The sequence below is a fragment of the Oreochromis aureus genome, linkage group 2 (genome assembly GCF_013358895.1).
Source record: "Oreochromis aureus strain Israel breed Guangdong linkage group 2, ZZ_aureus, whole genome shotgun sequence".
Classification (NCBI taxonomy): domain Eukaryota; kingdom Metazoa; phylum Chordata; class Actinopteri; order Cichliformes; family Cichlidae; genus Oreochromis; species Oreochromis aureus.
The window spans coordinates 14,213,344-14,230,443 of NC_052943.1; the positions used below are offsets into that span (position 1 = coordinate 14,213,344).

General features: G+C 37.4%; 1 protein-coding gene across 1 annotated transcript in view; it reads right to left on the reverse strand.

Annotated features, from left to right (window-relative positions):
• Positions 1 to 11,007: 11,007 nt before the first annotated feature.
• The window catches only part of pcdh11 (protocadherin 11), a 130,699-nt gene continuing 124,606 nt past the window's right edge, over positions 11,008 to 17,100 (reverse strand). Inside the window, exon 7 of the mRNA XM_039618914.1 lies at positions 11,008 to 15,372. Coding sequence (XP_039474848.1) covers positions 14,918 to 15,372 — 455 coding nt within the window. The 3' untranslated portion in view covers positions 11,008 to 14,917. The remainder of the gene's footprint in view (positions 15,373 to 17,100) is intronic.

The window sequence follows — 17,100 nt, forward strand, 5'->3', positions numbered from 1 at the left end:
GGCTTCCATTTTTTAGATGGAGGCAAGCCTATAGACTACTAATTGGACACTGTTGCTTGATTATATCTATTATACAATCAGGATAATGAGGAGCTTCACAAGAGAAACTCATTTTTGCCTGATTTTAGGAATCACATATAGAGGAGTTTCCAACTCATTACAATACATATCTGTTTTTTTCTTAGTCTTTTTAATTGTTTTTGTCTTCAAAAGCAGCTTGGGTTTTTCTTCAATAAATTTCCTGTCAGAAGTGGGGGGTGTGCCATGGTTTCCCCACCTTCTCCCCCCAAAAGCATTATCAGGTCGCAGCGTGACAATTATTTCCCCCCTCATTCCATAGTTTGTTCTGTAATTGCAAACAAAACGATCAAAGAGAGATTATGATTGAAGGTCGCAGCGATGGTGTTCTGTCTATTGTTGCCTTTTTGGCATTGTTTGGTGTCCTTAATTGCCTCACGTCAATAATCCATTCAGAATATTATTAATGCCGACTTCACCGAGGAAAATATGTTGAGAATCTTTTTAAAATATGACTCTCAAAACATTAATGCGAGATTTTCTGTTTTGAACATAAAAATACCTTCTGTATAAAATAACGTCCTTGATGTCAGGTTTGATGTGTGTCTATGGCACTTGATTGGCAGTGAATGAAAAGTGTACTGTAGCTGTGCTTTTGATTCAGTTCCTATATTAAAGCACTTTCTCACTTGATGTATAGCATTCAACAAAGTATTACTGTATAGCTGAATTAAACCATATCAGGGTCATTTGTATGGCAACACTAAAGATTGACTTAGTGAAGAAGCTTGTAGAATGGGAATAAAAGATAATGAAAATATATTCAGCATCTGCATAAAAAAGGTTTCGTTTTTGTTTCTGAATAGTCATATTTTATTTGAAGTGAACTTTCTTTTGTCTGAAGCCACTGCATCACAACTCAGTGACCCTCAGTAGGGAGAGTGAACTTGCACTTCCCGTCAAAACACTCAATGACAAAACTCATGGATATGCATATTCATTAAACTCTGAAGCCAGCTGTTGGAAAGGAGCACCTAGAGCACCTACTCAATGTCAGGCCTTTACAAAAATGCTAATACTTTTGGCATTTGTAGTTTTATGTGGCATGAGTACACTTCACTTGGAAAATGTACTCACTTGGTTCTGTCCTCAGCGTTGCAACTGCTCTGAATTTCCTTCAAAACATCAGTAAGATTATAACAATATTTTAAAAAAGAGCGATTTTTGTTTTGAAATGGCTTGATAATATATAACAGTAATATATACTATTTATTTATTGAGGTATGAATATACAGTTTTTATAGTGCATTTTAGGAATTTACAAAAATGAAGTTAACCAATATCTCTTAGACTTTGGTGTCTACCCATCTCCAAATGACTGAGTGGTTGTCGCTTTGTTTGTTAGCATAGGTGAGTCATTTTGTGCCATTATACTGATTTGGTGTCTCTTGAGAAATATGAACATTAAACAGCGCAATTGAAGTGAAGAAGAAGTAAACTACAAAATCAACAGTAGTAATAAAAGAGTACAGTAACCTTTGTTTTCACCTTCATATAAAGTAAAAATGTGCTACCACAGATTGCAATTTAATGTCTAATTCTGATCTTCCAAATTACAGGGAGAGTTTCATTTGAAATTAACATCTCCCACAATATTGTTAATTTAATATGGATAATTAAAGTTGTTTTTTATTGTAACTTTGAACACATACCACTAATTTTTAAGTAGCTCAGGACAAATCTGGAGAAAGGCACTAAGGTGGTATGAGGCAAAGTGGGAATGAATCAGCTTTACTGAAGAACCCTGGACTTTATGTGTGATTGTATTAGTTTATGTAAGTTAATGAAGCTTGTTATATATACACATGCAAGCACATTCACACATACGCACACACTCACTGTTAATCTCTTAATCAAACTCTTTTTTATAGATATTCAGTGAAATACCAACCCTCTGGCAACTGATAGGGAAAAGTCTGTATTTCATGTTGGAGGTTGCTGGCTGTTGCTGTCTCAGAGAGAATGCTGCATGAAAAAAAACCCTCCTTGCTTTGGTTGCTGGCAAACTGCCATGCAGCAGTTTTCCCACTGTTTGCATGAAAGACGCAGACTTGTCTGTAATTATCATTTACTCGCTGCACTGTTGTGCTTCTTGAAAAAACTAACTGACTGCCAGCAACCTCCAAGATCCACTCATTAACCTGTCGCAGAATTAACATTTGTATGTAGTGACCAGCACTTTCTGGGTTAGGAGCTGGTCACTGACTGGTCTGGGCCTTAGTAAATGGTGAATGAGCACTCAGTTTCACAAGCTGTGACCGATCTCCAGCAACCACCAGCCACTAGTAAAAAATCTGTATACTCTGACTGGTGGTTGTTAGGTGGTCACCGACAAACATCTAGGGCCATGTGACTGGGGCATGAGTGAACCATAATTAACGTACACCACCACCACCATCTTCTGCCCTTCCAGTTTGTTGTTCCACCAGATTGTAAACCATCAAAGCAAGTTAATGGATAATATTTCCTGAGTTTTTAAAGCAGTGCAAAGAAATTGTATTCATTGCAGAATACTGAACATGCGTGTGTGTGTGTGTGTGTGTGTGTGTGGAAAAGAAGGAAAAGAATTGAGGCTGTTAAGATGATTTAACAGATTTGGTGACTATTTCGTTTTCTGCAAGACTATGTTTTTCATTCAGCAGCAGCTTTGAATATCTCAGTATTACAGATGATTCGCCCAATCAAATGTCAGTGGATTTTTTTGATATGACAGGGACTAGAAAAAAAGGCTCCCATATTTCCCCGTTTCTCCCATATTAGCATCTCTTCACTGGCTCTCTGTTAAATAGAAAACTGAATTTAAAATCCCTCTCTTTGCATTCTTCACTCCTCTCTTTTCACTCCCCGGGTGTTTATACACCACTACTCCTTTTAATAATTAGTAATTATTAAACTCTGGCTCTTGTCCCACAATGGGTTTTCCGTCCTGTCTGTCTTTCCCTGCTCCTCTTTCCCCTGACCCCCAATTGGTCACAGCAGATGGATGCCCTGGGCTCACCCTGGTTCTACAGGAAGTTTCTTCCTGTTAAAAGGGAGTTTTTCTTTGCCATTGTCACTGAGTTCTTGCTCATAGGGAGTTGTGTGATTGTTGGCGTTTCTTTTGAATATTGTATGGTCTTAATCTTACAATTTAAAGTGCTTCAAGGTGACTGTTGTTGTGAATTGGCACTATATAAATAAAACTGAACCAATGAAAAAAAAAAGAATGTTAATAAGTACTTACTGTAACACTGGACTAACAATATAGCAAAATACAAGGACTGCTTTCAAAGTATTTCTTCTTCAGCGCTCACCAAGTTCTTTGGCTAATTGATTTCATGGGTTGAATTTAGCCTGTGGTGGGTAAATACTCACCATTACATACAAAGAATGTTTTGAAAATGCCTTGCATTTCCAGTTTTCAAGGACATCTAGCGTGTTTTTGTTTTAAAAATAACCCTTTTGTACATCAGGCTAGAGGCTAGAAAAATGGCATTCTAATAATTTGTACATAGGTCTGGCACAAAGAAAGAGTGATTTGAATATATCAGTCTTCCATAACATGTTAGAGAGCTAATATACTGAAAATATTACCGTTGTGTTTTACCTCTAATGTGACCGATTGTGGTATAAATGTATTATTAAAATGATGAAAATTCAAAAGACGGGAGGGCCACTCACCGTGTCTGCTCTTATAAAACAGGCCAGTTGACCAGGTGCAGGCTCAGGCAGCACTTTCATATCAGCATCTATAAGAAATCACTTGGTTGACTGAATGTAATATGTTTAACCAGCTGTTTTGCCAACACTCCACCGTAATTTTTCATGAATATTTTAATCCTCCTATAGATATTAAAAGTTAATCATGTCCACACTGCTCAAGCCTTTTAATTCAGCTGATTTGATGTCATTAACATATTTTTATTATACTTAAAAATCAAGGGATACATGGTCCTTACAGCACAACCACTACAAACATGCATATTTTGACTTTTGATACATTATGCACAATTTTCCACTAATACAGTTTTATGTGTAGTAAGTAAGTTTTACTGCTTCTATTGCTAAAATAAGCGGATAAATAAATATAATAAAACAAATAAATTCCTCCAGTATTTGCTATTGTCACCTAATAGTAAATAAGTTTTGGTAATTTGGTAGATATTTTTTTTAACTGCAGAAATAATAATATTTACAATTCTTCAGTAGGAAGGACGTCCATGTAGAGCGCAGGCAAGCAGCACAAAGGGTGTGCTTTGATCTGATACAGTTTGCCTTGTTAAATTCTTAAATGTAACAAATTGTCACTGTTTGCTTTTATGTAAAAATCACTGCACACCACAGATTTAAAGTATATGTTACAATCTATAAATTTGCTGTAACTAAGAAAAATTCTGAGCCAGGGGGAATTTAATGCATGAAATGAGAGAGCCAGGAGTGACTTCTCAAGCCTAGATCCAAAACATTGCCTCTGCTCATCCCTGGACTAACTGCTATGTCAATGAATTGCTACAAATGAGAAGGATTTGCTGGCGGTCATTTTCGATCATCCTGCAGCATCTCTCTCACCTACTTTGTAGTGTTCTCAATAATAAAGCCTTGTTTCAGGAGCAAAAAAAAAAGAAGAAAAAGCTGTCCCGTTCTTGCTTTATGTGATACATCCTGCATCCAATTATAGGACATATTAGGCTAATTTTCTCACAGTGCTGCATTTGCATTCTGTATGAGACAGGCGACAAGGATGTCAGTCATTAATCATTGCGCAATGAGGGCTGTCAGAGCATTGTCATGCTTGTCAAATGTCTGCTCTCTAAACTCCCTCCAGTTATCAAATCCAGATCTCTGACCCACCTGCAAAGCTTGACAGAGCTGGAGGTGACCTCTTTCGAGCAGGTAAAAGCATGGAGTAGCGGAGGTGTATAAATGTGTGTGTTTATCTGGTTTCCCTGTCCTTCCTTTTACGCTTGCCCTATGCCAGTCTCTCTTTGCATGTGTGTGTGTGTGTGTGTGAGTGACTGTTTTGTCGAAAATCTCAATTACCTAATCACCGTGTTTGCTGCTTGTGTTTTTAGGCTTTTCGTAACCAGTAAAAGAATAATGGGAAACTGAGTTTTAACAGAGGCTGGTGATTGTGTACAAACATAAAGAACAACCTAGTGATTAGATAGTGCCAAACAGTGCTATTTCAGCCATGGCAAAACAACAAAAAATACAATTTGGGTTTTTGCAGCCAGGTGACACTAAATATATGCCAGAAGCACCAGATCTGAGAAAATGAATTGTTTGCACTATTCGAATCGGCTTTATGTCACCTCTCCTTTTTGGGTTCTCGAAATAACACCTTGATGTCCATTATCTGCACGCATAATTGCTATATTGATTTTCCTTGTTGCTTCTTTCTTTTCATCCCACCATGCTTTCACTTGCCATTGTGCCAAAGATGTTTTTGAAAGTAAAGGTTGATTGCCAAGTATAATACTGTTTTGGAAGGACAAACTGTATCATTGCTTTTGCATATTTGGCCCTAATTACGACATACCACACACACTTAGTGTTACTGCAATCTGTTTTCACAAGCCCACTGTTGTATTTTTATTTTTTAAGTCCATTACATGTCATGGTAAGATACATAGATAGATGGATAGATACAACACAAAGTAAAGAGACAAAACAATCTATTAATGCTTTCACTATCAGTTTAGTAATACAGTAGCAATGCAACAACAAATAAAACATCTAACCCTGGAAACTGATTATATATTCAAACCTCAAACACACCCTGCGTTAACATTGTTGTTTTGTTTGATCTTCCGGATTTCAAAGAGGAGGGAGAGGCATCCTACCATCGGATAGACCCTGACAATAAACTCCATGGAGGAAGAGCTTCAGGGACTTGCTGCCTTAACTGCAGGAAAGCTGCATGTGTGCGGAACACGAACAGGCTTGTCAGGCTGCCCTGTGATACTGTCTTTAGATGCGCACAAAGAACTCGCAGTAAAAGCAGTTTCACTAAAGTACTTCCTCACTGCGAAGGGGGCACAGTGTGAACTTCGTTTCTTTTCATTACTTATCAGGCAAGCCAACCCTTCAAACATCTTTTTTCTACTAGGTGCCATAACCCTGAGAAAAGCAGCGCTAGTGATAGATGTTATTAATCAGTTTCAGGGAAAAAAAACACAATTATTTATATTTTTTTTAACTAACTTGAAAAGCTTAGACAAGCTGTGGATGTATGCGCTGTGTGATCTGAAACGCTTTACTCCAAACTAAAAAACTCAAACCTTTTCACAAGTCTTTCCATTAAATTTGCACAGCCAGAGTTTAACACATTTGTCCCCGCATCTCTGATGACTTTTGATTCTAATAATCCTTCTTTCATTCCCGTCTCTCCTACGAGGAGGTCAGAATTTTATGTAACTCAGTAGGTGTATCGCTAAATACTTACACAACGAATAACATTCTTATCATCAGCAGGTGCAGTTTGTGCTTCATACTAACTAGGAAATATTAGCAAGTCGAGTGGCTAAATTTAAACGGTAACCCTATAACATGCTAAGCATTTGGACTACCATATACACTGAAAAACCAGGTTCAGTTAAAGTGTTTCTCTGCAGAAATAAACAGAGAACCAGGCACTGAAAAAAGTCGTTCATTTAAGCTATGATGTACCAAGGAAGAAGAGGCCACAGTACATTAGAATTAAGTATGTATTAGATTATAATGCCCTGCATATAATTTACTGTTCACTTATACTTTCTTATTTTTCTTACTGTGTGGAATTGGGGGGATTGACTTTTAAAACAATAATAAATCCAGTATTTATATTACGGGTCATTAACAAGGCTGGTTATTATGATCACACTGAGCCACTGTCTCTAAGCTCCCATATAAAGAACTTTAATGATTTGGTTTATTTTAAAACAATGCAAATAATGTTTAACACTAAATCTAAGTTATTTAGGATTTTTCTCAGTACAGGAGCCTAAGTAAGTAATTTGAGAGACTTTTGTATTTTTACTTAATAAAAAGAACTAAAAAGAGATTAAACAAAGATGTATTTCTGTTGTTTGGGTTAAATTGTGGACTGATGCTGATACGTGCATCAAAAAGTGAAATTGTTTGTGGTCTTCAAAGGAAGGCTCTACAAATATAATTTTGCAGGTTACATGTGAGAATATTGTTGGTTATCTGTTGTCGATGTAATTTCTTTTTATGTGGAAAGGGTGCCTTTAATGAGAAGAATATAGGCCTATAGGTATTATTATGGATGTTATAGAAATTATTTTGCACAGTCTGGGTAATATGTAATAAATGAATGAATAAATAAATATCAAATATTAATAATAAATGTCAAATTTTGGTACATTCCTAATAAATTGTTATAGGTGGATTAACTTGTAAAACTATGCTAATGCTAGATCTCATCACAGTGGGTTCTCAGATGCAACCAAGTTTTTTGAGCCGAGTATTTTAAATAAAGACACACAGGCAGCTGCACACATTTTATCTTGCTCTAATGTCTACTGATTCCTATCAGTAATTGCTCTCTAATGGCAGGTGGAGAGGGTGGGGTCTGGCATCGCGGCAGCTTTCCAATGTCCAAGAGAACAAGGTCCTTGTTAATTACTACCAATTACCACAAATTTTGGCTAATCATTTGGATCCTCTGCGATGGTGATAAAGAGTCATGTTTCTGACCTTCTTTCAAAGCGTCGCACAAATACTCGACTGAGATCACATTGAATTCAGATATTCAGAGAACTTCCCCATAAAGTTAGTAAAAGTGTCATGGTGCTCATGGGTGGCTTTTTCTGCTTTACTAATAGAGAGACTGTAAAAATGAACTAGCCATGTGAAAAGACAATTCCTTTCTTTTTCCCCCCGTTACAGGAAGAAAAGGAAGGAACCACACAGATTTCTAATCATTTACTGTAGATTCAGACCTATCTACTTATGCCACATAGAAATAAAGTGAAGGGTTCTGTGCGAGATCCTAGCAGTAATTTCAGCAAAGTGTCCCTAAAGGTTAAACAGAGATGGGAAAGAAACTATCTCGGACCTCTATCTGCTCCGTGCAGAATACTTCACAGAAACATTTCCAGCATGATAGAGATGCTTTTAATGGTTTTGTCACGTAGGCAGATGCATCTGTTGAAATATGTTATCAGTGCTTTGCTTTTTGTCTTTAATTTTATTTCTTAATTTAAATGTACAAGTGTGGATTTATTTCGCTTAAATTAATTACCTTATGTCTCTGCTGGAGATCATCATAGGTAGAAAATAACAAATAATATAGCGAGTTGTTTTTCTGTTTTTAAGCACACTGCTTTTGTTGTTGTTGCTGTTAATATTCTTAAGGCGTCCCAAGACAGACATCTTTTCTCTTCGAAATCCTTTACATTACCTTTACATAAGCCAGTGGATTCTCTCTCCAACATTTCTCTTTTCAAAAGTTGGATTTTGTCCTTATACTTTTATTCCAGCCACCTCTTTTTCACGGAGGAAAAAGTTCTTGTTTTATCCAGCTAGTGACCTTATTTTCATAGCCAGCCTGAAATCTTTGAGTATGTGTACACTCAGACGCCCCTTGGATGTCGTTGGCATGTCTCCGAAGCAATTTTCTCAACTATGAATAATTCACCAGATATTATTCCAAAGGTCATCTTATAGTAATTAGTACCCTGCTGTTGACTAAACAGCCTCTAGGTACCTGATGGCCAGTTTAATTACAATTTGAAATGAGTGTACTGTTTGACAATCTCTATATGTTCTCCTGACACTTCAACAGATGACACCTTGAGAACTAAGTAGGCTTACAATAAGTTGGTGCTTGTTAGCAGATGGGAATGAGGGTGTGGGGTGTGTGTGTGTGTGTGTGGCAAGCATTCAAGTCACTGTAAGGATCACAAAGTTCTTTCTGTTCAAATATGCAGTAATTACTGGAAATGCAGATTTGTGTAGCTGGGTATGTGTTTTGACAGTGCAGACATCCTTGGGACTTTCACTGTCTCATTATTAGCCAATTACCATGGAAAACTAATGGGGCAGGTCAAAGCCAGCTCTCTTAAGGAGATTGGGGACTGAACATATGCTGAAGATGCTACGAGATGACACAGTCCAGAAAGGCTTTGAAGTCTTACAAGCTACATGACATGACTCTTTGTGTCACACAAGTTAGGAGTCAGTGCCAAGAGATCCTGTCATGTCCTGTTGTTGTGAGCATCAATAGTGTACTGTATGCCTGAGGTTCCCCCTCTGAGGTCTTGTGTATTCATGAAAGTATAGTGGATAAAGCATTAAGCCAGAAGGGCCTCAGGTAGAATTCATAGCCCAAGGGGATTGTTGAGGCTGTTTTACAGTTTGCCTTTGAGGCATCAAAGTTCTCATGGATGGATAGATTGAGAGATGAGTACTTGGCTGATGGATGAATTTGTAACAGGGACAGTCAGATGCATGAAAGACAAATACACCCGGTATAGTTGTATTAAAAGCAACAACAACAACAACAACAATACATTTTATTCACTTATCCTAAACCTAAATTAGCTTCTCATGTGCTCACGACACAGCGCTGTTGTTGTCTTCAAATGGCTTCAAATCATACTTTGGTGTTTCACAAGAGGACTATTTGGAAATAGTAGTTCTGTCTGCTGTCTTATTTACTGCTTTCTTCATCTTCTATGTGCAGTTTCAGCAAACTTTGGTTAAAAAATAAAAATCAATATTTTATGAGACATGGGGTGGAATGCATGCCTGGTGGAAATACAGTCTTAAATAGATGCAATGGGATTGCAACTTAGACACATATTCCTGTGTCCTATGGCCATTGTCAAGATATTGAGGAAAGAGGATTAGGGCCACTGGAAAAAAAAAGTTGGCACGTCCTTTTTTTCTTCTTTTCCAGAATTCAGAGAAAAAAGTCAGCATTCTGAGAAAAAACAGAATTCTGAGAAAAACGATTTAAAAAAAAAAATTGACTTTAATTTAAAAATTCAGACTTTTTTCTCAGAATTCTGAGAAAAAAGTCAGAATTCTCTTCTGTAATAGATTGATTGACAAATTCTTCAGATTTTGTGTCTAGATCTTTGTGAGTCACTCACAAAGTATTCATGTATTATTGTTACAATGCTTATTCTAGTCTTCTTAAAATTTGCCCCTGACAACCCATTATAATTTCAGAGTAAAAAACAAAAACAAAACTATTTAAAACTTACCGAAAACCACAAACTAACTTAAACTAAATTGAAATCAAAAATTAGAAATTAGATAAAAAAATAAATGAAAGATACAATCCGACAGTAGCACTGGGTCTAATTCTGCCACTTGGTACAGTCTGAGCTGCTTATTTGCAAGTGATCAACAACAGTTGAACGATTGGAATTGTTTCTACTGGTTTCAAAGCCTCTCTGCCTGTTTGTCTGTGAATTAGGCAGCAAAATGGAAAAAAGTCTTGTTGCATTGAAATTTAGGTGACACCTTGGCACCTTGACAGTGCAGTTTACATTTAGGTGAATCATCTTCTCAGAAAGCATGCTAAGGTGTGAACTCTTTTCAGAGAACAAAGCCATTTATGTAAAATAATAACATTGGTCTTTTACACCAATGCTACTTTAGCAAGTATCTGTTGTGTTTTCACTGTCAAAGCCAAATCATTGCATGTCTGAAAAAACCAGTGCATATACTGTATTTTTTCTGTCTTCTCTACCTGTCTACTTGTCCTGTGTCATAAGTTGAATTATTTCCTCAGAAGTGCTAATTTCCAGAAATGAAAAAAAGGTGACATGTCACTTCCCATTTGATCGATTGTCTATCATTAGCTTGTATTTGTCATAATTGGAATATGATGACAGTATGCTTTCACGTTGCTTCGCTGATACACCACTGCTCTTAGAAAACCTTATCAAACAATAATTAACAGTGAAGGACAAACATGATCCATTAATTCTTCAAGGACTCAATATTTAATGGCTCAAGTAAAATTCAATGACAGGAAAAATCATTTCACCATGTAAGTTAATTTTTTTTTTTCATAGATTTAAGTGGGATATCTTACAAAGGCATAACAACACAGACTGTATAGCTTAAACTAAGAAATACAGATTCGCTGGCAAGCACTGAAGCCTTCTCTCAACGCAAACTTGACCTGACTCACTGATGACTAATTTACAAGCATATACTTAAGTCTTATATCGTATTTTGATATAGTTTTTTACAAGATACATTAGTGTACATAAAATACTCTGGCAATGTGCATGCCAGTATACACACCCACCCACGCATACATGCAAGGAAATACACGCTCTCTCATTTACACACATACAACATCACCTGTTAACACTTTCAAACACACTCTCATTGATATTATGTATCCATTTACATTACAACAGAGATTGTCATCTCATCAGTTCTTACTTTTTTTTTCCCTTTTGCAGTTTTTATGAACAAAGTGATTTATAGTATCGAAGTAGGCTTTAGTATTTACCATGTGTGTCTTTCCAGTTTGTGACCCTTATTACTAGTTCTTAGGGGTACTGCTATGTACAGCTTAAATTCCGGTTTACCTGACAGTATAGATGTATAGATAGATTTGTGTGCACGTAGGCGTAAGTGGTATGCACACTTCACAAGGATTGACCATGTACACGGTGTAACATTGGTTTGTTCCATAAGACAGACAAACGTGTAAAGCAGTAAACATCAATACTGACATCAATTCTAATGACTGATGCATGAACCACGTAATCAAGTGTCAAAAGGCCTTGTGGAAGTTCAAACAGTTCATGCAGTTTATGACACAGCTTGACATGGTAATCATGAAACACATTTCCAACAGAAATAGTCTTAAAATAAAAAGGAATCCTCATCTTTACGTATAGCATCAACTCTACTTCTATCTTTAGGGCGTAAGAAATTAAAAAAAACCTCAAAAGTAATAGTGAGAGCAGAATCATGCAAAGTGAAAACCTGTAACCACTCGACATTTAGTCTTTTCCACTTGATGTTTTTTAACGGATGAAAAGTTTTGACACAGAGAGAGTACTTACTTAAAAAAACAGGACATTCATATGGTATGCACTTTGTTCTGAAAATAAATAAAACACCACTTTGACCTGTGAGAGGACATAAGATACAACAAAATGGATGCAGGCACACAACAATAATAAAAGAAAATCATATTTTTGCCAAAAGCAACATCCTGCTGGTGTACATTCATGCAGTTGCTATAGTATTCCCTCTAAAAGTAGTCTTTCATGTAGTCTTTAATGGATCTGCTGCAATATTACAGTACATAGGAGTTATGTAGGCAGAGTAAGTCAAAACACAGGGTACAGGTAGTATTGTGCTCACTTTACATATGTGACTGGGCAGTGTATTTTAAACAATCACATTTTTATTACAGTGTAACAGCGTGTGTTAACTCATACATGTTCTTTTAGATACGCTCTTTTCATGATATGAGAATAGTACAGATAACCATATTTAGAAACAAGCTGATATTACCTATACTTATTGAATTAATTAATGGGTAAGTTTCTTAAAAACCTAATTCTTATTTTGGAAAAATTTTACTAAAATTGTTTTACCCTTCACATAGCTGTAGACAGAACTTGAAAAGACTTTTAATGATTTTGAGACAGGTTTTGGATCACACATTGTGATGGCAGATATGAAGTGCTGGATCTGTATTTGGCAGAGAGATAAAATTCCAATTTTCAGTGACATCATGATGTATGTTCCTTTTGATATGTGCTCCTTTTGATTAAAAATGTATTGTTCATATCATTGTGTGATGCCCCCCCTCCCGTACTCCTACACCGACACCAGTGGAATCATATGAAATGAAAATGATAGAGAAAAGAAAATGAAAGTGTTTGTAAATAGGTCGAAATTGGATTCCCAAACAGGGCAATTTTCATCAGTGGATGTTTATAGGAGGATTTAACTTTTGAATTTGATTCATTTTCATAATTGACTAAGGTGAAATTGAATTGCCCCTTCTTGTTTTTTTTTTAGTCCTTGACGCCGTTCCTTTAAGTGATCGTTTCACAAAGTCTCTGATAAATCCCCTTTATAAGGATAAGAGCTCTGATCTGAGAGAATAGGTGTGGCAACTAATAGCATACTAACACAATTTGCCTTGCACCCTCCCTTGAGAATACCGTGTTGCATTATAGATTTAGGCCTGTTCCCAATTTGCAAGGTGGTACTACAAAATGAATCACATGAATCATATACCTGATGATGTAGACACCTGGCTTGGATGTTACAGGCAAGAAAAATGGATATCAGCAAAGTCACTTATTGCTGTAGCAATAGATTATACTGCACCCAATCTGTTACAGCAGGAAGTTAGTCTGAAGTAGTTATTATCATCAGTACAATTTGCACACACCGGCAGTGATGTAGTGTGTTTATCGAACCTTGTGAGCGACAGCCTGCAGGGAGGGCCTTTCAAATAGTACCGATGCCTATTCTTATGATAACTGCCAAAATAACATTAACATCAATAATTCAGCTAGACTCAAAGCCCTGAAGAAATTTTTGCACCCTGGTCTATTATTCCAGTGTCAACACATTGTAAAAACTGATAATAGAAACTTTGCAGTGTAACTTAGTGAAATGAAAACAGAGTAGTAATTAATAGCAGGAACACAGGTGTTAAAATGCTGTGGGAATAAAGGAAGTGTTAAGCTGCTTTTGCTGTGTTATTGTCACCTTTACACTTCCTCTGCACATGCAGAGCATGTTTCAGGAAAAGCAATAGATTTAATCCAAACCTCCAAACCACAATGAGGGTCACTACAGAGATCACACATCAAAGTAATTAGACTGAGAATTTCATAATTGGCTCCAGAGCTGTTACGATTTGAATGTTTCTCAGCAGCAAAATGAGAGAAATAGAAACAAAAAGGAAGAAAACAGAGACGACATTTCCAAAGCGCATCTGTCTGCTCCTTTCAAGGCTAAGCTACTGCGACAATGCTAAGTGTGAACATTTTCTTAATAGAGTTGGCAGAGATAGAGCAATCACCACACGTAAAAAGCAAAACAAAAAACGTATGTGTATGTGCAAGGCTTTGTGTTTGTGGGGGTTTTTTTATGCATTGGTCCAGGGTGAGAATGTAGAATGCAAAAGACGAAGATGCAGCACTGTCTACTATTGGCCCAGTTATGCTTTGTAGACATTTTTTATCCTTCTGCAGCCCCTTGACCAAAATAGACTTCTAAAACATGTCCAGACAAGACAAAAGAAACATATTCCACCACCAGAAAGGTTTGTGCCATGTGCTTTACAAAGCAATACTTCACTAGAACATCAACAGAAGAAAAAAAAACATCCACTCAAGAGTTTGTAATTAGCATTTAGCCCAATTTAGCTCACATAACACAAAGTACTGCATTTGCTTTTGCTTCTGTGCAGGGAAATTGTCTTTTTGAATGCACTTACACAAAGCTAAACCCAAGGAGCTGAAGGTGTACACTGGCCTTTTTTATCGCTAAGCAAACTTCACCAAACAGAAAGCAAAATTATCCTTTTTTTTGTGATGGATCTACTTTGGCATATAACTACCATTTATTTATTATACATGTGTCTTCTATGTTAAGACTTGCTTGCTCCTTCCTTGCTTGTCAGACTGGTTTCACATGATTTCTTTTTTTAACATCATCATAATTATCTCTAATCCATTCTCAGATATCTTAATTAGTGAGACTGAGCTTGAGCTGGTCATTGAGCTGGTCAAGTTATTCCAATTATGCATACCCCCACAAATACGCATACATACTAATCTAATAGTTGTAGGCCATCTTTGGATGGAGTCACGTGTATGCTAGGCCAATGAAGATCCGTCTTTTACTATTACAACTGGTTCTCATGTAAGAAAGAGCTGCCCCCCCCACCAGTCTGCTGCCCGGGAGAGGAGAAGCTTGCCAGGGGAATGACCTTGACGGGGTCCTCCTTCTTACTGCAGTGTCTATCCAGGGTGTTGTAGAACTGTGGACGATTGATCCCTTTGTCCAGTTCATCTTTTTTGGGCACAGACCTGCCCAACGTATGGCGGCCATCCATGACCCCCATGCTGCCCATGTTAGCTTTTATTCCCCGGGCACAGCTCTGCTGGAAACCAAAAGAGGGGAGGGCAGCAGTGATGGCAGTGGTGGTAGGGGTGGAGATGGGGCTGTTGCTGCCAGGACCCTGGAACTGGGCCAGGGCTGGGGGCATCCAGCAGCTGTCAGAGTGGCCTAGTATTAGACACTCCTGGGTGCAGGTCTCAGAGGCCTCAGCCAAGGCTTTCTGCAGGTTTACCTCGATGGCTGTAAAAAAGCAGACAAAGAAAGAAGGGAAAAAACAAAACAAAGTTAAAACAACCGGTCAGAACACATAGAGAACTGGAAAACAACAATTTTACTGTGGTGATGTAAAAGGGCTGAATGAACTCATGAATCATAATGCAAATAAAAGAAAGTTGTCCACTTATCAGTGGTTGACCCACAAAATGTCAGCCTTTTAGTGAAATGAAAGTCAGTGATAAATGTTTCATTTCATCTTGTAATGAGAAAAACAGCAGCAGAGCATTTAATTTCCATTGGTATTCCCATGACTCTGTCTGTTTACCTACAATATGCACTGAATTCCCTGTAGCTTAATTAGTTAGAAAAAAATGTCTTGCTGTTTGTGTCTTGGATTGGCTTTACTGTATTCAATTTTTAATGAACATCTTAACAAAATACTGTTTATTTTAATCACTGTCAATGTGCCACTCCTTAGACTCCTTTGATCTTTCAGAATCCAAAATAAATCTGGTCAAATAAGCTGTGAAAAAGATATGAATCATTCCAGGATCTTATTCAGGTAAAATTCATGCTCGTTGTGCCAAGAATTAGGCTGCACGCTTGGAAAAATTAGGGGGGAAAAACAACAAAAAACTGAAAACTCAATGAAGAGGCAAATGGGCAAGGCTAAGCACTCAGACTATCTCATCTTATTATCCCAGAACTGACATCACATGTGGAATGAGTCTGGGATGAGACCTCAGCATTGAGCCTCAGCAATAAAGTCTGTCATGCCAGATAATTAGAATGTAAAACAGTATGCACCAAGGCAACCAGAAGCCTGCAGTGTTATGTTTCCTAGGCCATGCAAAGGCAAGAGGGGTCCTCATTCAAACATCACATCTCTCCTCTAGGCCTCAGCTTCAAGCTGTCATGTAGAAATTATTTAGTGTATTTGCATAAGTAAGACTGCTTTAAATAATTAAGGCGTCTTAGACCCTAGTATGCTGGAAAGACTATTTCTTCCACACGCTATTCTACATAGTCTATGTGAGTCTCTTCCCCAGACATCGGCAAATCACCTTGTTTATTGTTTTATGGCTTTCTGTGGATGAAAATGAATATCGTGATCACCATCTAGTAGTAATACGAGTACGTGCCCCTAGAATTGTCTTGATTGGTGCGTAACGGTCCAGCGAACATGCTTTTTGTATATCGTTGCTACCCTACAATGAATACCACGACGTCAACTTTAATTATGAGAGTAGCGACTGAAAATGAATCACCTGGTATAAATTGTAAGGATATATTTGGAGTATCCACGTGGAGTCAAATCTGTCTTCTCCATATTGAACTGGAGCCGTGAAGCGGGAGTGTATAAATCCCCTGGGCGGTAAATGTGTCACCTTTCAAAGGGTCACTAACTTCATTAAGGGAAAAATGGATGCTGCTTTCTCATTCTCTGAGCTAGGACAATGGGGCCAAGCCAAGTCTCGGCCGTGCGCTGATTCAATCTTTCTCCAAGTGTTTTCTCCTGTTGGTAATGCCTTTTTAGGTTGCTGATGTTTTTGATTAGGTAATGTAATTAGCATAAATGCCCTATTACCCACCCAGACACACAGAAAATGTTGCCTTGTCCTGGATATTTTTCCTTCCTCCTCAGATTCTATTTAAAGGTGACGCTTTTACAAATGAAAGGTACGTTTTCCCTCTATGACTTTACACAGACTGAACTCATCGCATTTCTATGTCAACAGCCTTCAATGCCTA